General features: G+C 31.3%; 4 protein-coding genes across 5 annotated transcripts; 1 reads left to right on the top strand and 3 right to left on the bottom strand.

Annotated features, from left to right (window-relative positions):
* Nucleotides 1–632: 632 nt before the first annotated feature.
* Nucleotides 633–1811, bottom strand: LOC133790185 (kinesin-like protein KIN-UC). Of its 2 annotated transcripts, none has more exons than XM_062227719.1 (2): nucleotides 1565–1811; nucleotides 633–1039 (listed from the first exon to the last, which is right to left on the bottom strand). In XM_062227719.1, exons 1-2 carry the CDS (start codon nucleotides 1658–1660, stop codon nucleotides 878–880), a joined length of 258 nt encoding a protein of 85 aa, XP_062083703.1. In that variant the 5' UTR covers nucleotides 1661–1811; the 3' UTR covers nucleotides 633–877. The 2 variants fall into 2 exon arrangements, with proteins under 2 accessions (XP_062083703.1, XP_062083702.1); XM_062227718.1 differs by lacking the exon at nucleotides 1565–1811 and adding an exon at nucleotides 1329–1557 and having other exon boundaries at nucleotides 863–1039.
* A 1540-nt stretch (nucleotides 1812–3351) lies between these two features.
* On the bottom strand, nucleotides 3352–4293 carry LOC133792695 (ribosome-inactivating protein gelonin-like). The gene has a single exon (XM_062230599.1). The coding sequence runs from the start codon at nucleotides 4291–4293 to the stop codon at nucleotides 3352–3354; it is 942 nt and encodes a 313-aa protein (XP_062086583.1).
* A 4023-nt stretch (nucleotides 4294–8316) lies between these two features.
* Nucleotides 8317–10863, top strand: LOC133789341 (ribosome-inactivating protein gelonin-like). Its single transcript, XM_062227196.1, has 2 exons — nucleotides 8317–8424; nucleotides 9882–10863. Exon 2 carries the CDS (start codon nucleotides 9907–9909, stop codon nucleotides 10696–10698), a length of 792 nt encoding a protein of 263 aa, XP_062083180.1. The 5' UTR covers nucleotides 8317–8424; nucleotides 9882–9906; the 3' UTR covers nucleotides 10699–10863.
* Nucleotides 10864–16866: 6003 nt separating this feature from the next.
* LOC133790183 (ribonuclease 1-like) lies at nucleotides 16867–20488 on the bottom strand. Its single transcript, XM_062227717.1, has 4 exons — nucleotides 20339–20488; nucleotides 20077–20205; nucleotides 18323–18515; nucleotides 16867–17275 (listed from the first exon to the last, which is right to left on the bottom strand). The coding sequence occupies exons 1-4, from the start codon at nucleotides 20441–20443 to the stop codon at nucleotides 16875–16877; spliced, it is 828 nt and encodes a 275-aa protein (XP_062083701.1). The 5' UTR covers nucleotides 20444–20488; the 3' UTR covers nucleotides 16867–16874.
* Nucleotides 20489–27531: the final 7043 nt, after the last annotated feature.

Genomic DNA, 27531 nt, shown 5'->3' with positions numbered 1-27531 from the left:
ACGGTCGAGTCCTGGAGGAGGCATATTTGGAATGATATCTGCCTGACACAGGATCCCGCCTGACACGCCCGTCAGGTCAAAGCCGCACACATCCCAGCACGCCTAAGGGTACCTTTTCGCCTACTGTTCCGCTGACAACTTGGAAAAGACGGCTGACTTTGTGTGTTCCCCATACTTTCACGTAAATATACCCACATAGAGTCTTGTAGCCATGCTACTACAGTAATTGTATCCCTATTTATGGCTGGTGTAATTAAGACTCATGTACGTAGAGAAAAACCCTAATCCAAAACCCTAGCTATAAAGACCCTTTCATTTTACAAGAAGGGGGACGAAAAAAGGATATAGCAAAAACTCTACTAAAATCTCTCTAGCTTCATCTTCTTCAAGAGAACCCGAGAGAAACACTGTGAGTGTGTGAAGTTCTTGTGCACCAGCCATCTTACTGTAACCTTTTTCAAGTATAATAACATCGACTCGTGGACTAGGGCTTGTTAACGCCTGAACCACGTAAAAACGCTGTTTGTTTAGTTACATTTCAGCATTTCTACAGTTCTTATCTTTTTATTATTCCGTTAGTTATTCGTTTCCGAAAAACTCGGTAAACAATATCCATTCAAGACACTCTGCGAAAAATTCATACAAAACAAAAACAAAATATCCATAAGTTACAGAATTTCCATGAAACAAAATTTGAGATCAACAACCAGTCTCAATGTACACTCTCCAAACTAACCATTTGAAAAATAACTAGAAAAACAAACAGATGGGGGACAAAATGCAAAGCATAAACACATACACATACTAGAATCACTATTTTAGAACTTGTTTTGTTATGCTAATTTCAGCACCAATTGCAAAATTAATCAATACTTCATTAATTATTGTAGAAGTCATTAGTCTCTTGATGAGTTACCTCAACTATAGGCTTGGCAACCGCTTCGTAAACTCGCCTTTGGGAGGCAGTGTCTGTAAAAACTTCATCAAATCTATAAGATTCCGAGCTCCAGTTGTTTTTTCTCAACTTCAGTCTCTTCAGCTGCATAAGAGAAAAATATAGAATTATGGTGCTACTCTAAACATTCCTGTGGTTGAGGTAAGATAAGTAAGGCTTAGCTGATTTGCCCTTTGGGAGAAACATAAACAGATATATTGGAAAAAATGAATGCACTGTTTTAGAAAGAAGAAAAAAGAATCTACAATCAATTGAAACCAAAAATGTCTTTTTTTTTTATAACTGTATAATCATTAACCATGAAAGTAGTTTATCAAATAAACAATAAAAAATTAGGAATGGCACTAAAAATAAGTAAAATAGAATGAGAAACCTTGGGGCCAATAACGGTGGCGAGCGGTGGCTTCGCACGGCTCGAGGAGCGTCGGTGTACCATCGACTGGAGGAGTGTGGTCGGCTTTGGAGAAGACAACACCACACAGAGCCGTGGACTGAACACCCATGGCACCCCGTCGCACCACCATCTCCAGCCCATGCAACCCAGTCGTCGGTCAACTACAGAGAGAGAGAGAGAGAGAGAGAGAGAGAGAGAGAGAGAGAGATCGTTACCTGCACCAACGAATCCGAGTCCGCGTCGTCAAGCCTCCAGCAGTCCCGTTGAGCCTCTGTCAGCCCCGTCGACCTCCACCGTTGTTGAAGCCTCATATGGCCCCTCGCCGTCGTAGTTGAAGCCCCCAGCTGCTGGTGTTTTGAGCAGGAGAGAGAGAAGGAGATGGATCGGGGAAGTGTGAGAGGGGAGAGTGGCTTGGAAAGAAAAGAGATAGGGTTTTCAGATATTTTGTTTTGGGAAAGGATTTTTTTTTTGTTTACTTCTGGGTCAACTACACATTTAAAAACAATTAAAAAATTTATTACTCCAAAAAAATTAAAAATATATGATAATCTTAATAAATAATTTTGTAATAGAATTATAATTTTTTATCTCATTAAGTTATTAATTAAAAAAATATTATTATAAGCATCTTGATATTTATTTCAAATAATAATATACCAATGGGTTGATCAAATTTTTATTTATTTTAATTCTCATAATTTAAATATAAATATTTAATTCTAGATGAATCTCATTTATCAAATTTAAAGATTTCTTATTATTTACTTAGCAATAAATAATAATTTAAATTAACAAAAGTAAAACTTTTTAAATTCAATCTATTCTCCATTTCTAAATTTTAATGTCATTTATTAATCATTTCAAAAAATAATACATAATTTGAGGCATAAATCCATCTATTATCTCATTATATTATTAAATTTAAATTTTAATATAAAAATTATTATAAATACAAAAGTTAATAATATAAAAATTTAGAAACAAAAAAATCTAATTTTAAAAGTTTTTAATAAATACATCTTTTTTATAAATATATATTTACATAATTTAGTTTATTTTAAAAATTATACTATTTATTAAAAATTTTACAAGATTTTTCCAATTAATAAAAAACTTTGTTTTAACTAATACAAGTTTTATAAATATGTTAAAGAACAATTTTAAGGACTTGCTTTGAAAGTTCTTAATACTCTTTTAGGACTCGCAAAGCGAGTCTTTAAAAGTCATCATTCATAATTTTTCAGCCCAGGTGTTTTTAGGACTCGCAAAGCGAGTCCTTAAAGAGTATTAAAGACTCACAAAGCAAGTCCTTAAAACTGTTAAGTAAAACACTCATTTTTTAGCCCAGATTTTTTTAGGACTCACATATTTTTTGAGGACACTCATTGCGAGTCCTAAATTGTGTTTTTTCAGGACTCTCAACGAGTGTCCTAAAAACTCCATAAATATTTTTAAAGACTTTCATTTATGTGTGTGTCCTAAAAAGGTGTCCCGTAAATGGTATTTTGTAGTAGTGTGAAGTTAAAAGCCCATTAAAAGCTTTAATCATTTTTCATGTATTTTCCTACAATACCATGTGTAAAAATTGAAGTTAAAGCCTATATTTATAATAATGAGGCTGTTTTTTATAAGAGAAAAGTTGTATCAGGAACTAAATTTAGACAAAGTACCCATAGAGGAGTTATGATGAATTTATTAATTAGTTGTTATTAATTTATTTTTTTGGATGTGGAAATTTGTTGACTTTTGAACACAATTAAGCTTGTTAATTAGTAATGGAGTTACGTTCAAATTAATTAGAAAATAATAAGATGATAATAAAAAGTGGCATAGGGTGATTATATTAATTGCTCATAATATTAAAACACTATTACAGATATCCTATAATAGTAGAAAATAAGATGATAAAAAGCGAAACATTATTATTAAAAAAAATGAAAAAAGAACACCCACTTTATTATTAATTGTTGTGTAGGGCAACGAGAGATGGATTATATTGATTTCAAAATTCATCTTTTGGCAACTTCTTCGACGGCTTTTCCAACGGGTTTTTCGACGGGTTTTTGGACGGCTTTTCCAACGGGTTTTTTGACGGGTTTTTGGACGGCTTTTCCAACGGGGTTTTCAGTGCGAGCAAGAGTCCCATGCGGTCTTTGACCTCGTCAACCATGGTCACAGATTGGAGCACGTACTTTTCGTCTCTCAATTGAATTGGACTAAACGTTCCATCTTTAGAATTCTGGATTGCTGTGGAAAGAAGGCTCCATGCATTCTCAAGGAGTGTAATATCTTCTCCTGGGAAAAGTCCCTCTGCAACCATTTTTCCCTGAATATATTTGAATCTTGCAGCCTCTGCAACCATTTGTATGACAACTAGAAGACATTTACGAACATCTTTAGTATTCCCTGTGCCATCAAAATTTTCAAAACTATTTAGGCATAGGGATAATGGCACGAATCCCAACTGGGTTTTTTCTCTGCTTCCTAATTCGCCATAACTAGATGGGAGACCAGCACCAGTTTTAAGACATTTATGGAAAACCAAGGCTTCCGAATCGGCAGGAAATTCCTTAAAGAAGTTGCAACGATTTTGTCCACCGTTAACTTGATAGGCCACCACATATGCGTCGACAGCATTTAGTGCAAATGTGATGCTGACGCCTGCATCATTGTGAAGTGTCGCATACACAAATTTTTTGTTGCCGATCGCTTCGGATGCAGTGCGCAACACTGGAATGCCACGGCTTCGATTATTCTCGGTTTCACTCTTCAATTTTTCTCGTAGAGATTTAATGAAACTCTCGTAACGTTGCTCAGTAATATTCTCCGAATATTCCGTGTTGAAACTCACATTGCTGTAGTTAATTCCCAATCCCAATCCAAATGCAATAATACTACTGCTCGACCAGATGCATAGCCATGTTGCCACCACAATCTGCACCATCACGTTTGGCCGTTTCATCATATGTTTTTTTTTTTTTTTTTTGTGGGCTGCTATAGCTTGTTGGTGTGTCAAACCAAGATAGGACCAAAGCTCTTTTTATAACATAATTAATTCATGATAGGAGTACTGCTATAATTGCTTCGAATATATTATAATAATTAATTAGTACAGGTCAACTTCCATTTTACTTCTATAATAACAAGAATTTTCAATAATAAATAGAGGATATTAGACACTACATTTTAAAGCAATATGAGATGTAGTTTAGATAAATGTGATTGGTTGAAAAATCAGTCACAATATTGTGTGTAATGTTTGTGTACATATTGGATGCACATGTAATGGCTCATGGAATCTAATAGCATCTTAATAAAGGAAGAGTTTTTTTCTTAAAAAAATTATACATTATTTGAAAAAGTTATGAAAATAGGATAAAATAAAAAAGTAAAAAAAAAATACTAAGAAAAAATGTTAAAAATAATTTTAAAGTTTAATTTCAGCATAACGTTCTCAATTTGTGGCTTATAAACATATATTAAATATAGGCCTGCATACATATATACTGTTCTTTCATTCAAGGCATAAATTTAATCTATAACTACTTGCATTTTTTTCAAATATATTTAATTACATTATCGATCGAGTAACTCAAGTTGCTAAATAATGGATCATTATATTACATCCACAAACTTTAATACTATATATTATTTTACTGATTTTCAATGGCCTTTTTAGTTGACTAATTAGAAAAGAAATAAAACTTAGGCTTAGAACTGAAATCGCGTGTTCCCCACGATTTGTTTGCTATTAATGATTGTTCAAATTTTGGAAGTTATATATCTCAATAAAAATACACAATGGGAACACATATTAATTGAAAAATGTTTAAAAATTTTATGTGGAGTAGAATAATAATTATTTGCAACTCAATTTAATGTCAACTAAACTAACAGGCATTATCGATAATTTGATAATGACTAATTGGTTATATCTATTAGATTATGAATAGTAATACACATGGATCATAATGGGGTAGATGCTGATTATTCATACAGCAAGAGACCCATTACTTAAAAAAAATAAAAAATTCTATAGCAACGACATTTTTAACAATAATACTAAGATAATCATCGCAAGAAATATTTTGGCATTCACCAAAATTATTTCTTTTCACTCTTGACCCCAAACCCTAACCACTGCCCCCACCTCCCCTATACCCCAAGCTATCGTTCTGCCACCACAACACTAACTATTTCACTTAATAATCTTGAAGATTCTTTGTTATTTACTGCCACCACGGTGATGAGAATTCACACGACCAAAGAAGACTCGTGGTCGTGGGACTGCTACTGGGGAAAGATCTAGATAAGAAAAGGCGAGAACATAGTGCACCACTGCCCATAGTGTTTGACCCTCGCTCATACAAAGTTGCGGGAGATGAGGAAGACCATTTTGTTCGCCTCATTGGCACTACGGTGAGTTCAAGGGCTCTTGAATATTATGATTCTTGGGCAGCTGTGTCTCAGCAGCACAAGGACCAAAAGTTCTTAACATTGTCTAAGATAAATAATTATAATTTTTTTAACAAACAGTTAATTTTCTCAACTCTTTTGTTATTATAATTGTTAATTATATATGTTAGGTAGATTAATTATAATTACTAGTTAGATTATAATTATAATAATATTGTTTATTTTAGTGTAATACATAATCAGTTTATGATAATGCTTCATTTTTCAAATGTTATAGTAAACATATATTTTTACTTGGTATAAGAGATTGTCTATTTATAGAGCTACAACTTATGGACACAATTTTAAAATAATAATAAGAAGAAGAAGACGAAGAACGAGGAGGTTAGATTGGATCCAATCTGGAGCAATCTAGCTAGTGGACGTACATGTATTTTTAAAAGGAATTTAATGACGTATGTGGGGAGTACGGTTGCCATATGACCTCACCCACCGCTAAACCTTAAAATGCTCAACCTTTTAATGTCCTAGGTCAAAGTTTTTCTTTTTTTTTTTTAATTCTACAAACTTTATTTTTTTTTAATGTATACAGGTCTTTTATATATATATATATATATGCTTAATTAGAAGGTGTTTCCACTTTCCATGTGCTGCTGTAGTTAATATTGATCAAAAAAATTTAAGTCGTCTCAATAGAAAAATACAATTGGAATTATATTACATCTCTTTTAATTGTGGATTAGGATTCAAGTGGCCGGTAAGTAATAAATAAATGTTCACATCACATGAGTTCCTTTGATCAAATGGGGCTCTTCGACTTGATTGATTGCCAAAAGAATATTTCTCAAAAGAATATATTACCAAACAGGGATGACATTTATTGTTCGGGTTTTCACCAGAGGACATGTGGCAATCGAAAACCAATGTGAGCAGGGCACGTGGCAGAGACACGTGTCTCTCTAAGTGAGGCCATGCCCCGAGAATGAGGGGTGGACGTCTCCAAAGAAGGGTCACGTCCCTCGGATAAAGACAGGGTTCGAACATCTGCCTGAGGCCATGCTCTGAGAACCAGTTAGTAGTCATTGAGTTCTTTACAAGCATTTATCCTCTAGGTTAAGGATCTTGTCCTCGGGACCTAGAGGACTAGCCAGGTGTCAATCAATGCATGTTTGCAGTGTCAGAAGATCATCTGACAACCTTTTGGTAATACGTCTACATTGTTGTTGAGTGTACCACTCGAAAATTCATACTCCTACTACGTCGTCTGGCACAGAGATACACGCAGCACGCCCTGACAGTACCTGGGGCATATTCCCCATAAAGTAGGCAACTTTCTACAGTGGGCCCCATGGATCTAACTTAGGTTGCGGTCTCTATTCAAAGCAGCCCAATGCATTAAAGTGGTATTAATCCCCCAATAGCGGGAAAAATGTGTATTAATTACAAATGATTAGTATTAACTACCCCAACCCCTGTATAATTTTTTTAAAACAATTAGCTCTTTTCTCTACGGTTTTTTAAAACAAAATCATCAGAGAAAGAGTTTTTTTAATATATAATTATTTTTTTTCTTTTCATATATAATTTAATTTCAGATTAATTTTTTTAATATCAATAAAATTATATTATTGATACTATATTCAATACAAAATTATATTTAAAGTTTTTAATATAAAATACCATATTTTTTATAAATAAATTTATATAATAATATAACTTATAAGATATTCTTATATACAAGTAATTTTATAAATTATTATCTAAATAAAGGGAATGAGATTTTTCTCCGCAATTATTTTGAAAAAATTACTGAGAAAAGTCTATGCCTCCCCACTCCTACCATTTTACACTGTGTTTTTTTAAACCACAATAGCATAATATTTTTTTTAGGCAGATATTAAATATGATATTTGAGAGTCATCCAAATATTTTCTGTGCACTTCTTATTGATGGTTGAAAAAAAAAATAAAAAAAGCCTATAGTAGTTTCAACTAATGCTTTCCTAATATGTATAAGGGAATTCGCAATTCTGAGAAAGGTGAAGGTGAAGTTTTTTTCTCCGTTCACAAGATTTCATAAATATCATTCAACGAGAGTTAGGTATGTGTTTGGGTGAGTACATGCACGAGTGGTGGGGACCAGGTGGATGCAACTGGGTATCAAAAGATGGATGTAAACTAGTATTCGAAATTAGCTGTGTTAGGAAGCAATCGAAAAATGATCAGTCACCTAGTGGAGTAAGTAACCACTTTAATAAAAGCAAGGAGTATATTGCATGCTAATCGGCATGTGTTTCATAAGTGATTTTTTATCATATAATAAGGAAAAGCAAGTGAAGTCAGATCAATAATGGGAATCTTTAAGAGTGACTAGAGATGCCTCTTTATTTGTAATTTTTGTCTTCAGTGTAAATTCTCAATCGAATAATCTACAACTTTATTAAAGGTATATATATAGTGGAGAAGGGAATCAAGTCAATTAAGCTATCTCTAATTCTTCCTAGTATAAAGATAGATTCCCCTACCCTTATCAACAAGATAGTATATATATGCAAACATACTACAATAAATAGCACTCTCATTTCCTCAATAACAGATCCGACGTGGATATCAAGGAGAGAGGCCTGTGAAGAAAGACATCAAGTTTTCGTCTAATTAAGGTAAGCAAAGAACTATATTTAAATGTATATATATATATATATATATTATTAAATATGTTTGTTAGAAACCCAGTCTATATATATGTAAACCTAGCTTAATAATATTGCACATTAGAAAAATCTTGTTTCGTTTATTTAGCTTGTATTTCATACTTCCATGTACTTCTCTTCCGGTCAATGAAGCTTTCTCCTAAAAATTATCTTATCTACGAGTTAAAATTTCAAAATCTCTATTTATTTCTACACTAAATATGAATCTATGTGTAAATAACTTTATCATTTCATTTAGTTCTGAAAGAGCTTTCTAAAATGACCTATAAATACTGAGGATGTATATAGTCCATACTACAAGTTCGTTCAATCCTTAAAATCTTGAGTATGTATAGTCGAGCTCTATACTACAAGTTCTACTCATACCAGTCAAGCTCTCCTATGTATAGTTGATCTCTATACTACAAGTTCGCTCAGTCTTTAAAAATCTCGACTATGTATAGTGGAGCTTTAGACTACAAGTTCTACTCATGCTAGTCGAACTCTACTATGTATAGTTGGTCTCCATACAACAAGTTCGCTCAGTCTTTAAAATCTCGACTATGTATAGCGGAGCTTTATACTACAAGTTCTACTCATGCTAGTCGAACTCTACTATGTATAGTTGATCTCCATAATACAAGTTCGCTCAGTCTTTAAAATCTCGACTATGTATAGTGGAGCTTTATACTACAAGTTCTACTCATGCTAGTCGAACTCTACTATGTATAGTTGATCTCCATACTACAAATTCACTCAGTCTTTAAAATCTCGGCTATGTATAGTGGAGCTTTATACTACAAGTTCAACTCATGATAGTCGAACTCTACTATGTATAGTTGAGCTTTATACAACAAGTCCGTTCAATCTATAAAATCTCGATTATGTATAGTTAAAGAACATGTCAGTCAAGCTTTATACTACAGGTTTCAAATATGATCACCAGTGGAGCTCTAGACTATAATTCCATTCAATCTTTAAAATATCGATCGTGTATAGTTGAGCTTTACTCATGCCAGTCAAGCTCTATACTACAAGTCCGTCAAGGCTTTAAAATTTTTATTATGTATAGTCGAGTTTTGATCTATAAGTTTGGTCAGACTATAAAATTCTGGACTAGGTATATAGTTCTCATCCTAGTCAAGCTCTATAGTGAAACGTACGTCATGTAGTATTTACAAGTCGATACATTTATATGACATAAATAGAATATTATTAGTGTGATATTCAAATTATTTTAATAAGAATAGTAAGATAATTAATAAATTGATTATATCACATACAAGTTAAAATTTAATTATTCTAAGTAAATATATATATATGGCCAATTTCTTGTTTATTCTAAATGAAGTAGTGTCACAATTAATTGTTTTATAATTACTTGATCATATTATAAAGTTATATAACATTGTATATACTTAATCTAGGGTATAAAGTCTCATCACTTTGAAAATGGAAGCAAGTTTGTTCCCTCAAACAGCAAGCTACAAAACTGTGAGTTTCAACACTGAATTCAAAGATGTGAGTGTGGGATCATACCAGATGTTCATGGGATCTCTAAGAAGAGAGCTGTCTAGTGGAACCGAGAGCAATGGCATTCCATTGTTGCGTAAAAAATCCGAAGCGGTCAAAGACAAACAGTTTGTCTATGTAAGACTCTTCAACAAAACTGTCTCCATCACATTTGCAATATCTGCTCTCAACTCATATGTGATAGCATATCAAGTTGACAAAGAAAAACGTTGCTACTTCTTCAAAGAAGCTCCTCCCGAATCGAAAAAATTACTTTTCCAACAATGTACCAAAAGGGTCGATGTTAATCTGGCAACTAATTATGTCAGCTTAGGAAACAGAGAGAAAACAGTTTTGGGATTCAAGGCATTAGACAAATCCCTCGAAGCTTTTCACAAATTTGATAGCAAGGATCCCACAAACGAGCTTCGTCAAAATCTTCTAGTTGTTATCCAAATGGTTGCAGAGGCTACAAGATTCAAATATATTCAGCAGAAACTGGAATGGAATGGGTTTGATTCAGGCTTTTTCCCAAAAGGTGATATTATTAGCTATGAGAATAAATGGGAAGATCTTTCCAGAGCAATCCAGAAGTCTAAAGATGGAAAATTTCCTGCAACAATTCAATTACAAAACGAAGACTATAGTCCACGCAATGTGTCCACGGTTGCAGAAGTGAAAAACGACATGGGACTCTTGCTGAATGTGGCCACATTGATCTTGATCGAGTGAGTTTCAACTGCTACTTACTAATGAAGACCTTATCAGGATGTACTGTATGATATTTTAATCATAATGTTTCCCTTTTATCATCTTCCTACTATATATATATATATATATATGTTTCTAATAATGTTTTAATATGAGGAATAAAATCATCCTGTTTTATAATAATAAGTTGGGTACACAACACAAGTCTCTTTCTAATTAATTATTTCTTGCATGATAATTCCCTTACTAAACAATCTTTTGTTCAACTGCAAACAAATTTCCAATTTCCAAATCGATCGAAAAATAATATATAAGATCAATCTTGCAATTTTTTTGTTCCTTTTTAATTTTAGCAAAAACTTTCAGCATTACTTGTATTATTAAGAACGCACAAGGAGCGGCTAATTAAGCCCTAATGAGTAGCCCTTGCCGACTCCTCCTTGTTCGTTTACAAGCATGGTTCCGCTGTCTGTCTATGTCAACGACATTCTCTTGATTGTTAGTTATCAATCTGAAGTTGCCAAAGTTATTGCTGCCCTCTATGACAAATTTGCTCTCAAAAGTCTTGGTTCTGTCACCTACTTTCTTAGTTTTGAGATAGTGAGGGGGCAAAAAGAGCTACATCTATCTTAAACCAAATACACACTAGATCTCCTTAGACGAAGAAACATGATAAATTGCAAACCAATTCCTACACCAATGTGCCAAGGGGCAAAATTATCTCTTCAAGACAACGACCCATTTGAAAGAGTGTTATTGGAGGTCTTCAATATCTTACTCTAAGCAGATTTGATATTGCCTTTTTAGTCAATAAACTAAGCCAATTTACGCACTCTCCTACTTAGAATCATTGGTCTGCTTGCAAAAGAATCTTGAGGTACATTAAAGGGACCATCAACCATGGGTTAGTGTTGAAACCAACTCAACAATTAGCTTGGAAGTATTTTGTGACTCACATTGGGCACTTAGTCACTCAATGATTGCAGGTCTACAACTGGGTATGCAGTCTATTTTGGAGGAAATCTGATTTCTTGGTGTTCAAAAAAAACAAAAGGGAATTGCAATATCAAGTACAGAAGCTAAGTACCGTGCACTAGAACAAAGCATAACTGAAATTGCTTGGCTTCAATCCTTATGCACCGAGGTTGATGTCAAGACTCAAGGAGTGCCTATTATCTAGTGTGATAATTCAGGGGCAAAACAATTAGCTAACAATCATATTTTTCATGCTAGAACCAAGCACATAGAGTTGGATGTTCATTTTTTAAGGGACAAAGTTGAAAACAAAGAATTAGATATCAGATACATTCCAACGGATCATCAAACAACTGATATATTGACCAAGGCCCTCTCCATATCGCAACATACCTTTCTCAAGGACAAGCTGCTCGTGGTGTCAACTCCCTACATTAGCTTGAGGGGGCGTGTTGAGAAAGCTGGTGAATTTCCCTGCATACCAAATTTGATTTCCATGCGTGAGGAACATTGATGACACCACAATGCGAAGAAACTTTTCTGTTACAAAATTATTCTTCTTTTATGTTTTATTCCTTTCGTAAAATTTCATTTGTACAACTTTTATACAGTTGTCATAACAAAAATTTGTTTTACTCTGTATTCCAAAGAATTATACATAACAAAAGTCTTGGTTCATCAATAGTTATTTTTTCAGCCATTAATTTTATTTTTTTATCTTTTCAAACTATTTTATACTTGTATGGGCACCATGTCCAGCACCACGGCATGGGCCTTATTCTGCTCAATTATTGACAATGAGACAATCCGGGACTTGTCCGTCCTCATTCAGAATCTGGTAGTGGCAAGCCAGGAAAAAAAATGCACCAAATTATTGGCCTGGTCACGGAGTAGTGGCTCAATAAGGAAAAGTGAGTTGTTAATTTCATCAGAGCTATCGGGAACGATCCAGTTATACCGTAAGTGCAATGCCAATATTTATCGTTATAATTAAAGGGACTCTATTTTGAAAAAATAAATCTTCCTTATGGCCCAGCCAGGGTGATCTCAAATACATCTCTTTCTCCAAAATATGATTCTACGAACTCCAAGTACCATCGGTTATCGATTTCACAGTTGATGAGGTATCGACCATGGCTTATACATAATTCATAAAAAAGGCAACAAAAAATTTATTCAATAGTCAAACTCCCATAGGTGAACACTGGACGTATGAATTGTCTTAAGAAAATGGGACATTTGATAGATCCAAAAGCAGGTATGTTTTATATACTTATATCAACTCACAAGCACACAAATTTTGAATTGGAGCATAATGTGGGTAAGAGCGAGGTTGAACCTAAAGGAGTCGGGAAGATGTTTATCCAAGACTCACTATGAGAGGAGAAGAGCACTCGCTAACCTTTAAAGGGAGTTCAAGACCAGAGTCAGTGTTTCAACAAAACAAGATTAAAAAAGAGAAGTACAACAAGGTTGTTGCAATCACTAGAAGAAATGTCAATATTAGGCCAGGGGTGGATGAATTAGAGGCAGACTTGAATCCGCCTCCAATAAGAGGGCTATTAGCAGCGAACCCAGCAGTCGGCCGCTAATAAAGTTTTTTTAATTTTTTTATTTAAAAAAAACATTAGCGGCAGACAAAAAAATATTAGCAACGAGGGTTTGCCGCTAATAAAAAAGAAGAAAAGCGAGAATTTTCCCTAACAGTCATTTGAATGCATATTAGAGATCCACTAACAAACTTACATAATTTTTTTAATAGTTGTAATTTATTTTTTTATTAGATCGAGAGTCTTGGGTTGTGGGAGTCCTATAGAGACGAATAATAATGTAAAACATAAACCCAGCTAACATAACATATACTTTACCACTTAATATGCTACTTATAATAATAATCTCATTAGGAGGTGTCTACTTTTCATAAGGTGGGAACCTAATTTCTTTTGTGCATGGAATCTTAATCTTGCCGGTTATGTCGGTCTCCTCTATTTTGATTGGACAGTGAATGAACTCTTGTGTTGTCTTGCTCATACAGAACATAATCTCCTCAAGTTGGACATCCTTTTTTTTTTCTTGGATGGACCAGCATTATTGCATTTCAGTTGAGCAAACACTGATCCTCTATCAGATACTATGGTCTTAGGGATTCCATGCAGTCGTACTATTTCTTGAACATAAATGTTTGCGTACTGGTCTGTAGTGTACGTAGTCTTGACAAGCAGGAAGTGAGCTGACTTGGCGAGTCTATCTACCACAACCCAAGCTAAGTCATGTTGCTTATTCATTCGTGGTAATCCTGTCACGAAGTCTATACGTGCTAAAAATCTCTTCGATCGGTTTCTACAGATGAAGCTAGAGACACAGTTTCTAATTTGTCCTTGGAACAACAAGTCAAATCAATTTAATTTTATATTCATATATTTTATTTATTGATAAATATCTTACACAAGTTTTTTTATTGTAGCTATCATTGGATGTTAATAATAATTTAGCCACACAGTCATTCAGTAGCTTTTTTGGATCCTGTAAACTCACATTTTCGTCCGAAAATCAAGGAGATGATTATCATGTAAGTTATACATATTACTTAATTAATTTACGATTTCATTTCAAACTCATAACTGGGTAAATATTAATATTTTCTACACGGCATTGGATCAATATGATACACACCGAAGATAAAAAGATTCAATCAATCTAAAAGTTTGTGTTCCTAAGGTAAGTAAATTATATTACTTATCGTATTAAAGTTTTTGTCATATTATAATAACTTGCTAAATATAATACTTAAATTTGGATAACTATGTTGTAATAGTGTCATAAACAAAATGGGCCAACCGAGTGTGGCTTTTACATTATGAAGTTTGCTAGAGAGTTGGTTTCACAGCCTAGACCAAAAACCTACTTAAAAAATGAGGTATTGTTTTACCTTTTAATTTTAATTTACACTATTGTGCATGATTTTATTTAGATGATTTCTAACTTATAATTTTAAATATTTTATAATTAGTTTACAAATACGACACCATATTCGATTCACGAAATCAACGAGATACAGGATAAGTGGACTGAATCAATTATGGCGTATCTCAGTTGGCAAATGAGCAAGTTGGTGAAGAAATTTTAGTTTAAGTGAGTTTAATACTTAGAAATTTTAGAACACAAGAGTACCTATATACATAGATTAACTTTGAAATATGAATTACTTTTGTAGGTTTGATCATAAATGTTAACTTTAGATAAATGTTTTAAAAAATATATACTGTTGTTTTTCTATTATACTGCTATTTTTCGGTTTCTGCTGCTATTTTTTGTTTTCGTTGTTGTTTTTCTTTTAACAAAATAGGTCAGGAAAATTGGCATAAACATTTGCAATTTTCCTAGTTAATAATTTATGTGACAATTCCCAACTGACGCAAAAAATACTTGTTTTCTAACATTTGTGGCAATGCCTCACTGATGCAAGCCATGCTAGCATTTGCGTCAGGTGGGCACTGTCACAAATTGACATTTGTAGCAGTGCCCCACTGATGCAAACACCAACCTGGTTTGCATCATAGGATTCCGCATCACATATAAAAATGACGCAAAAACCCAATTATGGCAGTTAAAACTGACGCAAGTGACCTTTTTTGTTGTAGTTGCAAAAACCTCGTCAAGATCATTGGGATGCGGTGCTTCGTAAATTCGCTACTTAAAAGGGCGTCCGGGTCAAGGAATGCTTCTTCGCACTAATTGTGAGTTATTTCTGACAGGTTGGTGTGATTCTAATTAGGTCACCTGTCATTTGAATTGTCGGTCTCTTACTGGTTGGATTGTGTTTCTTGGCTTTTCCCTGATTTCTTGGAAAAGACTAAGAAACAACATACGGTTTCTCAGTCTTCTGCTTAGGTCGAATACCGTTCTATGGCGGGTGTCACTTCAGAGTTAAAGTGGCTCAAAGTCTTGCTTGCGAGTCTGGGTGTCACACATCCGCCATCCAAGCTCTTATACTATGATAGTCAATCAGCCCTATACATTACTCAGAATCCTGTCTTTCATGAGCACACGAAGCATATTAAAGTTGATAGTCATTATGTTCGTGATGGCATTATTTCTACCACACATGTTTCCATTAATGATTAGCTTCCCGACATCCTCACGAAAAGCTTTAGGCAAGCACAATTTTTTGTATTTACTTCATAAGTTGTGCATTTGTGATCTCCATGCTCTACTTGAGGGAGTATTAGGAAATTCTTGTATATGGGCTAATTTTGTGTATGTTTAATATGGGCTTAGGCTTAATCTTATTACATAAGGTTGTATATGTTACCCTAAGGGTGAATTAATCAAAAAGAGAACATATTTTTTACCAATTTGACAATAAGCCATCACTTTTTCGTACGAACGGTACAGCTGGGCCGATTGCGTACGGTAGGTAACTTGGGTATTTATATATGTCTTAAGTGTGAATTCATAGACTTTGTGTGCAGATAACCAAAGCTATACTTCCATGTGCAACACAACAGTACTCCAAATGAATCTTATCAAATGTCACTATTAGAATAGGTATATAATAAATAGGATAATAAATACTTTTTGATGACACACTAGCTAACAGAATGAAAAATATATATGCTAGGACGAGGCCCACTAGTTTATGATTCACTTATTAATGTATTCTTTGTTTTGTTTGTTACGTATTTATACATAGCCAAAATATTGCAACTTCAAATATAAATTTACCGATATATATTAGATACTTCATGTTTTTTTTATTTATAGAATTTATTAATTTTTCCATTGCACTAAAGGAAGAAATTAATAATCAGGATTTGGTCGATAGAACATATATAATTTTTTAAATAAAAATAAACCGATTAATATAAATGTTGATAGAAAAGTCTTCCTGCATGGACTTTGATTAATGTTCCCACTAAGAGAAGTGAGAGGCATCCCACGTCTCCTGGCAGTAGGAGATATTGAAAGTCTTCGTTTTTTGACACCTTTCAATGCCTTTCACTGGAAGACGTGAGATGTGTAGGTACATTGTAGACTTTTAATATCTTCCGAATAAAGTCATAGAAATCTTATATTATTGTTGTAGTGTGACAAATGGACACATAACTTAGAAAGTAATGATGTTAAAAACTTTTAAAATAACATACATATGATATGCATATATTGAACCGTACAAATACACTAACAAACTTACATAAAATACATATATATTTTTAATAATTTTAATTAATTTTTTTATTTGATCGAGAGTCTTGGGTTCTGGGAGTCCTATAGAGACGAATAATAATGTAAAACATAAGCACAGCTAACACAACATATACTTTACCACTTAATATGATACTTATAATAATATTCTCATTATTAGGAGGTTTCTTCTGTGTATAAGGTGGGAACTTAATATCTTTTGTGCATGGAATCTTAATCTCGCCAGTTATGTTGGTCTCCTCTATTTTGATTGGACAGTGAATGAGCTTTCGTTTTTTCTTGCTCACACAGAACATAACCTCTTCAAGTTGAACATAACCAGCAGCATTATTGCATTTCAGTTGTGGAATCGCGTCACCCTGCCGTAGAGCTTTTTCAATGTCATTTTTTTTGTATTCACTCCCATTAGCTATAATATCTGTATTATTAGATGCAATTTAAAAATATATAAAAATCCATTCACAACAATAACATAATCAAATAAAAAAGAACTCACATCTTTAATGATAACCAGCTCAAGTAAAGTACAATGCGCGTACTAAGTCTTTTTATTAAAAAAATTATTAATTATTATTATGTTTTTATGTTGCCATATAAATTTTAAATAAATACATAATATTATATATAAAATAATAACATAAACATATATATATATTTTTTTAAATTAAAACATTGTCGATGATTTTTTTTTAAAATATAATAATATGATAATTTTTTAGATCACAAACTATCCTAATCGATGTATAAAACATTCATGATATTATCCAAATCACACTTCAACGATCTTTAATAGAAGAAATGTTATTCTAGTTACTTATGTAGTAACACAACCATATTATTTGTACACACAACACTTATATATAATATATTTATAATATTTGTTGTTATTTAATATAAATATATATATAACCTAGATTAAGTAATAAAAAAAAGTAAGATGCTTTGTTTTTAAATATAAGTTTTTTAATAAAAAAATAGTATTATGTATTATATATTATTATAATAAAATCTTATAACGTTTGAATTTATATTAATATAATTATTTGTATTAAATCTTATTATAATAATAAAATTATACAACATTTAAATTTAAATTTATATAATTATTAAATATCTAGTTTTGTATTATAAAATTATATTATATAATACAAGACTTGATATTCAATACTTATATTAATATAAATTTACATATTATAAAATATCATTATAATTATAATATATAATACGTAATCTTAATTTTTATTAAAAAAATTATTATTTATATATAATTAAAACATATCATATTATATATATTTAAAAAAAATTATAAATAATGTTTTCGTTTAATTTTTTATTTAATATGTTTATGTCATTCTTTTATATATAATATTGTTTATTTATTCTCAATTTATATATTAATGATACAAATTTAATAAAAATAATTAATAAAAAACTAACTATCCAAAAATAAAATTAAAGGACATACTTTTTAATTCAAGTTTTTTGAGAATATTGGTTTGGTCTTTTAGCCTAAGACATGTATCAAAATATTTAAATCGGCCAAGTTCTTTCTTTGAGCAAGTTCCATGTTTCTTCCACTCGTGATTCCAGAAAGCCTCGTTTGTAAGACTGCTTAGTGCTGGCCACTCCTTGTCCAATTTCTCCTTCAGTTCTTGTATCTACACATATAAAGGTGATTGCCTTCTTTTTAAAAAAAAAAATTAATGCCATCTCATTATTAATTTCATATGTTGAGTTCTTGCAATTTATAAAATATGTTATCAAAATTAATCTCTTTCATTCATAATTATAGAATAAAAATCTAATTGTTAATATATGTAACTGTCAATCTATATAAATTAACACGTGTCATTATTACATACAAACATATAACATTAATTAATTATTAAAAAAACATACACATTAAAGAAAAATGATAAAATTCTTAATATATTGGTGATATACTAAATATTCTGACGTGTTTGTTAAACCAAGAATTTGTTAGAAACACATTTTTTTATATACTAGATACAAGCAACGTGCAATATGTACGTTTGCTTAGTTTTATTTATAAAATTTATTAATTTTTTATTAAATTTATATTAATGTCATATAAATTTTAAAATAAATATCCTATTTTAATTAAGTTAGTTATTTATTTTAATTTAAGTTTATGTTTGTTCTAGTTTTTGAATTTGGGGGTGACAACAAGAGATTATATATTATATATTTAATATAATATTAAATATTATATGTAGATTTTAAATTTAAGTTTCTTGCTATTTTTTTTAAATAATTAGTTGATAATTCACAGTAAATTATATTATATGTTTAATATGATATTATTCTAATAAGTGAGTTTAAGTTTAATTAAATTTTATTTAAGTTATAAAATATATGATTTTGTTATTTTAAAATAATTATTATTGTAAAATGTCTAAAAAATATCATATTTTAATTTGTTTAATTATTTATTATTTTAAAATAATTATTATTGTAAAATATCTGAAAAATATCATATTTTAATTTTTTTTAATTATTTATTATTTTAAAATAATTATCATTGTAAAATATCTGAAAAATATCATATTTTAATTTGTTTAATTATTTATTATTTTTAAATAATTATTATTGTAAAATATCTCAAAAATATCATATTTTAATTTTTTTTGATTATTTATTTTATTTTATTTAAGTTTAAGAATTTACAAACTACCGTTAAATATAAAAATATTCCATTAAAATTAACATTAAAAAAATAAAAAAACCATTAAAACAAAAAAAGTTCGTTATCTACACACTTATTATATAGAAGAGATGAATATATGGTGCATTCTAGAGTTATTTATGTATTAATTTATTATTACATATATGTTTCGAAAATCAAAATAAATCAAATGACAAATTAAATAATTAATAAAAGGAAGAAAATAATAAATTTAAACACATAAATACTTTTCAGTTATAGTTTTGAGAACATAATTATAAAAGTAATTTAAATATATTTATATAAAATTATAAAATATGTATTATTATGGCTCATTTATTATTAATTTATTTTCAATTTATTTACCTTATTTAAATGATTTTATTACTTTTTTTTTGTTAATTTATTTACTAACTTTACAATTAATGACATTAGAAAATAACTAAAAAAAGTGTTAATTAAATTTAAACTCATATTTATAATATATATATATATATTTATATATATATATATATATGCAGATGAATACTAACAGTTGTCATATCTAACTCGTCATTACAACAATCAGAGGGGTAGGAGCCATCGTTGCGCATAGGCCAAAGACCATGAATCCCAAAGTTTTCTTCGGCCTCATTCTTTTGAAATGGAAATGAACCCGGCCACTGTAATATTTTCAAATAAAACATAAAATAATATAATGAACATGTGAAGAGATAACAAAAAAACAAAATAATAACAATTTGGCAATGAAAAAAAAATCCCAAATAAATGAGAGATAAAATCCATTATAGGTACCGTTTGTACAAAGTAGAAGAAGTCGTAACAGGCACAAGCAGTAGCAAGTGACAGATGTCCCAGTAGTACGAGAAGCTTGAATAAAATAAAACTATAGGACTTCATTATTATCTCAATATATATATATATATATATATAACTTAAACTCTCCTAATATTTTTTCTAAGGTCTACATGTGGTTCTGCTAGAGTATAGTTCTATTTATAGTGAAAAATGGAAGGGGTCCACACTATTAAAACCTTAGCAATCAGAGGAATTAATATTTGGAAAATATCACATATTATGCATAATAATACCTACTAATAATTATTATATATGCCCTATAATTACCTATTTCCAAAATATGTCATTTTAATTATAATTATTGGAATTGATTGCCCCTCCTATAACATCCTCCATTTCTCTATCTAAATTGTATATTCCACATATAAATTTTAAGATTTCACATGATCTAATCTTATAAATCTAAAAAATATACCAAATTTTTTTTAAAAAAATTATCTAAAACGGACATTTGAGTGAAAAGATATCAACCTCCATACACACATTCACGTGTAACACACAATACTCAAAATAATGAATCTTATTAATTGTTGAGGACAAAAGAGGGATATATATATATCAGTCACTATTAGTATAGTTATAAATCGTTGTGATACTAAGTGCATGGAAAATATATATGTTAATAGGAGGCCCATATATCCAACTAATTAATAAGTTTTAGGCATCTATGTATCTTACTTATTCTAAACAGATTTTGTCCGTTCACATTAATTGATTAAAAAATCTAATTGAATTTTACACAATTAGAAAGTATATTTCATAATTGAATAATGATTGTAATCAATAGTATTTTATTGTAAACCATGTCTATAAATAGCTTGAATCATAGTCATTTATGGGACATACACAAATTTTGTACTCAAACTCAGTGAAATTACTTTCAAAGCTCTAACCCAGACTATCTGGATAAAAGTGACTCGTGGACTAGGTAAATTTAACTACTGAATCACATAAAAAATCATTGTTCTTTTATAATAAAGTGACATGAAACCAAGCTATTTTTTAGGGATGACATAAAGCATACAACTTTTTACTTATTAGTGGAAACATGATAATGTTTTGCTTGCTTCCTCTCGATGTTTATGAGCAAACATATACATTGGTTGACTTGAGTTCATCAATGACACTACCATATACACTATCGGTAGATCAATATATTTTATTCTATATGTTACCAAAGTTCTCTTCCCTGGCCCATTATTCAATGTCACGTGTTGTTGGTGTGATGTGCCAAATTGATTTATTTATAACTTGCAAGCTTGAGGGAATTAAAAATGACAACACTACAAAAAAAGCAGGTAGTACCGAGGACAAAACACCGAGACCATGTCCTTGGTATATGTACTTTGACAATGAAGGGAGACGTTCGCGGGGTGAGATCGAAGGTCTGATCTCGAGGGAACATACAAGATGAATGCAGGAAATTAAAATTTGAGATCGAAAGTCTGATCTGGAGGGGATATTTCAAGCAATATAAAAATGAACACCAACACACCCTCCAAATTAGTTTAGAACCCCACCCTCCAAATCAAGTTAAGTACTCTCTAACACTACACCAACACACCTTATTGAACAACTAATGAATATAAAAATATTTATATAGGTATGCCAATTTTATTTTTTTTCCTTGACCCCAGGTAGCTTATCAATCCTAATTAGGTTTCATTTTCTCAGCCGCACAAAACCACAAGATGAAGAAAGGGAGAAAGCTCAAGGTTGTACGGCGGCAAGGGCTCAGAACATGGTGGTTGACGGCAGCAGGGGATTCGAGGCTGGGCTCGACGGCAACAGCTGGTGGCTAAGGGGCTGGGCTCGACAGCTGGTGGGGGGTCTCGGGTCTGGGATGTACGACGGCAGGGGGTTGGGGCTGGGCTCAACGGCAACAACTGGTGGCTTGAGGTTAGGGCTCGACGACGGGTGAGGGGGTCTCAGGTTTGGGCTCGACAGCGCAAAGGCTGGGCTTGCGGCTGGGGGTTCTCGGGTCTGGTCTCGGACAACGGCTGGGTTAGTACCTCTTCTTGTGATAGATTATATTTAAATGCACAAATTTTTATCATATATATAATATAAAATATCATCTATATAAGTTGATAGATTATTTTGTTTGTTTAATACAGTTGTTATACTATATATTTAACTAAGCAATATTTTCTGCGTATATATATTCACATACAACAAGTTCGGTTATAATCCAAAGCAGAATTGAAGGCAATCTAGTTGTGGCTTTAGTGTGATGATATTGTAGTTTGTGGTTTTTAATTACTGTGTTGCTCATGGCATGACTGTGAACCTTTGGCCTTGTATGATAACAATTTTTTTCTTTTATGTTTTGCCTTTTTCAAGGTCATATATATGATTTAACATATAGAATTAATGTGTTTGGAGGAAAGTAGTTATTATTTCAATTCATTCATTTATTATCCCTTATCTCGATGATTTAATCGTCAATCACCATCTTGTATTGATATCAAAATTCATCATTGAGTCTCTAATCATCATAGGGTATGCATATTAAAAAGTTAAATTTAACTTCTTTATCGAGTAATAATAATGATAATAATAGAAATTCCTACTCTATATATAGTCTCTTTGTAAAAATAAATTGATTCTTAAAATAAACAGAGAATTTTGAACAATATGGAAAAATTAATTAATGCCCTTCCCATGTTGTTAAATATAGATGTCATTCAATTCTTACAATTACAATTCTTAAGGATGACATTTTGATTATGAAATGCTATAAATAAATATATACTTCAATATCATTATATCTACATATACATATTATGGATGACCCATGCATTTATTTGATTTAGGGATGTAAATAGGGAGAGTCGGCCCCGCCCCGCTAAAGATCTGACTCGACCCGCTAAGCTTCTGCCCTGACCCGACCCGACCGCCCCGTTAAGGCTCTTGATACTGGTCAGGTCAGACCCGCCCCGGATGTGATGGAGCGAGTTAGACCTGACCCAGTTAGTTTTTTTTTTTCTTTAATAATAAAAGAAATACTATTTTTTTTAAATGTTACAATATAAAAATAAATGGCAAAAAAATATGTCCTACTAGACATAAATGAGTTGGCTAAATATTTTTTATAAATGATCTTGCATACTAAAATAAAATAAAATTTAATGTACTTCATAGCCAAACATCAATTTTCTCCACTATCTCTCCTAAATATAATTTGTCTTATATATATATATTTAGATTGTGGATCACCTTAAATAGTTGTTTAAAAAATTTCTTTATTACAAAAAAAAAAAAAAATAACAACATCTGGGGTGGGTCGAGATTCGACCCAACCCACTTCTATCTGGATCATAGGTCGCCTTATCAGGTCGGGGCTCCAACCCACCCTGATTCACCGGATTTTTTTGCCATCCCTTTTTGATTGAAATGTCTTCTTCTTTCCTTTGGTAATAAACACCCAACTACACACATATAGACATTATGTAAGACATATCGATAGTTCAATATTTGGCCACCTCAGTACCATGCAAAACACATTGTCACTTCGAGACAAAACTCATCTCTCATCTGTATTTGTCCCCCCACAAATATTAACTGCTCATGTTTAATATTCATAAATTCTTTTATATGACTTTTCTTATACACCCTCTAATTACTCTATGCATACCTAATATTAATATAAATTATAACTATATGTGAAAGTTCTAATATTTAATTTAATAATCTTAATATAAAAGAGGCCTACAATTTTCAAAGTGTTATAAAAAGCATCTACTAATTCGAGACATTTATCAATCTCAACTAATGAGGAATCCTCGCTTTTCATCTGAATATCTGAAATTAGGTCGAAAAATAGATATAACAATTTCTTACGTACTATATAATAGAGAAAATCTGTTAAGAATTAATTGTACCTTAAATTCTGATATTAGTAAAGAAACAATGAATTTGAATTTTAGCATCTTACTATATAAGTACTACACAGAGTAAAAGACAGTACTAATATTATAGGATACAATTAAGTTTCTGAAAACTATATAATTATGAGAAAGATTGTGTTATTAATTACTTAAAGAATTAGATAAGTAAAATATATATTTGATATCTATTTCTATATATATATATATATATATAGAATATAAAAATGAATTATTTCAAGACTTTTTATCTGTCATTGATATTAAAATTAGTTTCGGAAATTAACTAAATAGTCATTATAAATATTTTGAGTAAATAAAATAAGATATATCAATTTTTTTTATCCTCCTCTGTTTTATTCGGCCATTTATTTATACTCTTTAGTATCGATATGTATTAAGATTATTAAATTAAAATATTGGAACTTTCAAATATAATATCAAAATTTATATTAATTAGTATTAGGTATACATAATGTAATTAGACGGTGTATTAGAAAATTTAAATAAAAGAATTTAAGAATATTAAACATTATAAGTAGCTAATACTTGTGGGTTTACAAAAACAGATGAGATGAATTTTGTCTTGACAATGTGTTTTGCATGGTAAATGTAACCACTACAAGAAAAAATACTTTTAAGAAGACCGAAAAAGTATTATCAAATATATACCATAACACTTTTTGATATATTAAGGAAAACGGTGTTATAAGAATATTTGTGCTAAAATATCACTTTTTATTTATAAAACTGTACTGAAGTTTGTTTGGAAAATTTATTAGTAGAATTGATGACTGGTGATGAGAACAAAGTCGGTATCATATTAGTTGAGTTGTCAACATAACCGTAATAATTTCACCCAAAGATCCAATGTGTGAAGGAAGACTAGACTTTTAGAAAGATCAAGTCTTGAGAAAAAAACTAATTCATATTCACTACTATCACTATAACAATGCTATATAGTGACCTTGCATTAAGTTTATGGAATAGTCTTGTTCTTTTTCTAAAGATCCAATTTAATATGTAGAACAGAATGTAATATAGAAATAAATATTTTTACTTTTAGTACAGATGGTCACACACACCCATGCAGAACACCTTATCTCCGTAGAGACAGAAACACCTTACTCCTAGCTCTTGTATAAAGTCAATTGTTTTTTTTTTTTTGGTTTCTTCAAAAGGATATAATTAACTGTTTAAATTATCACGAATTTCATGAATAACACACATTTGTATAATCAAATTGAGTATATATCAGGAATAATCTTCTACTTAATTTATTTTTTTATAAGACATGTCACTTAAATCTAAAAATAAAAATTCTTCATTCAAGTCCTCAAAAATTTCATTTTCACTACGCATACTATTATTAACGAATTCTTTCAAATGTGATTGTTAAATATCTCGTTAGTTACTACAAGAAAACTATTATATTGAGACAATTTTTCAGTCACAACAAAAGATTGCTTGTGACTAAAAAAAATAATATTTGATCACAAATTATCATTAGTTGATGTAGCTTTAGTTATAACCTAAAATTTATTTTTACAAAAATTCCATTTAATCACAAAAAATTGCAACTAAAATTACATTTAGTCACAACAAGTATTAGTCACAAATTAGAGTTGTAATTGGTTGCCAATAATACTTTTAGCCACATTCTTTAGAATAATTTTTAGTCACAATAAATTGATGACTTTATCATGATGTCTTGGTAATTCTGTAAGCCCGAAAGACTTGTGGTAATTCTTCTGGCCATCTACCTTTAGCCTCTTTGAGCCTTTTCTTTGTAGAACTCTTGAGGGTTTTGTTTACGACTTTGACCTAACCATTTGCTTGTGGATGGGCACTGAAGATAAGCTTTTGATAATCTTGTTCTTCTCGCAAAATTGTGTGAAGAGCTCGCTGTAGAACTGGATACTATTGTTCAAGACTGTCTTCCTTGGTATTCCATATATGCAAATTATATTCTTCACCACAAAGTCAAGAACTTTTTTCGAGGTGATTGTATAGCTAGAGGAAACTCCACTGCACCAAACCGGCGACCGTAGCAGCATCCCTATGTCAATCGATTAGATTCATTCGCCCCTTCAGATCAACCTGCCCAAGATGACAACAATCCCTATTTTTAAGGCACAGCAGATCACCTAGGCCTCATTCTTGCGTCCCCTCCACTTACGGATAAGTACTTTCAACAATGGCAGCGTGATTTCATCATCTCGATTGGGGCAAAGAACAAAGAAGCGTTCCTCAACGGTTCCCTTCCACAACCAACTCCGACCAATCCATTCTTTCACTCATGGCATCGGTACATTCAAACGGTGATATCACACTACAAAATACCTAACTTTTGCTAGCGCAAATTTGCACTGACAAAAGTAAGGTTTTGCTGGCGCAAATTTGCATTGGCAAAAGCCCTATGGCTTTTGCCGAAGCAAATTTGTGCCGTCAAAAGTCCGCGACGTACCCCATCGCTAATTGAAATTTTGCCGACGCATAACATAATGCGCCGGCAATGGTATCTTTCGGCGACGAAAAAATGCGCCGGTAAAAATTTTTGTCGCGTTGTTGTGGAAAACACTTTTAGTGGTGCAAAAATGCACTGGCAAAATATGACTCTTTTAGTGGAGCGTTTTTGCGCCGAGAAAGGTGTATATATGTAGTGAGGGTTGAGACTTTTGCCGACGTAATTTTGCTCCGGTAAAAGTATTTTTTAAATAATTTTTTTTGATTATATTACTAATTTTATTTTCAATATATTAATATTAATTATTAAATTTTGATTTTAATAAATTAATAATTATTTTATATTTTAGTAATATTATTTAATTAGAAATAAAATTAAAATTATATTAAAAAAAAATTACAACTATTAATATTTATTGTCTCCGCCAAACATGAAAATATAAAAGTAGTTTAGTAAATTAAATGTCTAATAAATTAAACTTTAAATAAATAAATAAAAGTTCTAGAAATGAGTACTGCCCGCCTCATCATCCCTGCCCCCGTCAGCATCATCGTCCTCGTCCGGATCCTGTTCTGGTAAGTCGACAGTAAAACCAGGAGCCAATTCACTAACCTGCTTCAACAAAGCACTGAGCAGGAAATCTTGACGTCGTTGACGACTCTAAAGTTTAGTCGTATGCTTTTTTAGGTTATGATTTTCTAGCATATTGTCCTGATTTTGCTGCAAAATGGTGTCCACTTCAGGTGGCAATTGCCCGGACATTTGAGAAGTTGACG

This window comes from Humulus lupulus, chromosome 7 (genome assembly GCF_963169125.1).
Source record: "Humulus lupulus chromosome 7, drHumLupu1.1, whole genome shotgun sequence".
NCBI classification, from domain to species: Eukaryota; Viridiplantae; Streptophyta; class Magnoliopsida; order Rosales; family Cannabaceae; genus Humulus; species Humulus lupulus.
Note: the sequence above shows the minus strand (reverse complement) of the source record. Positions and strands in the feature narration are given on the sequence as shown.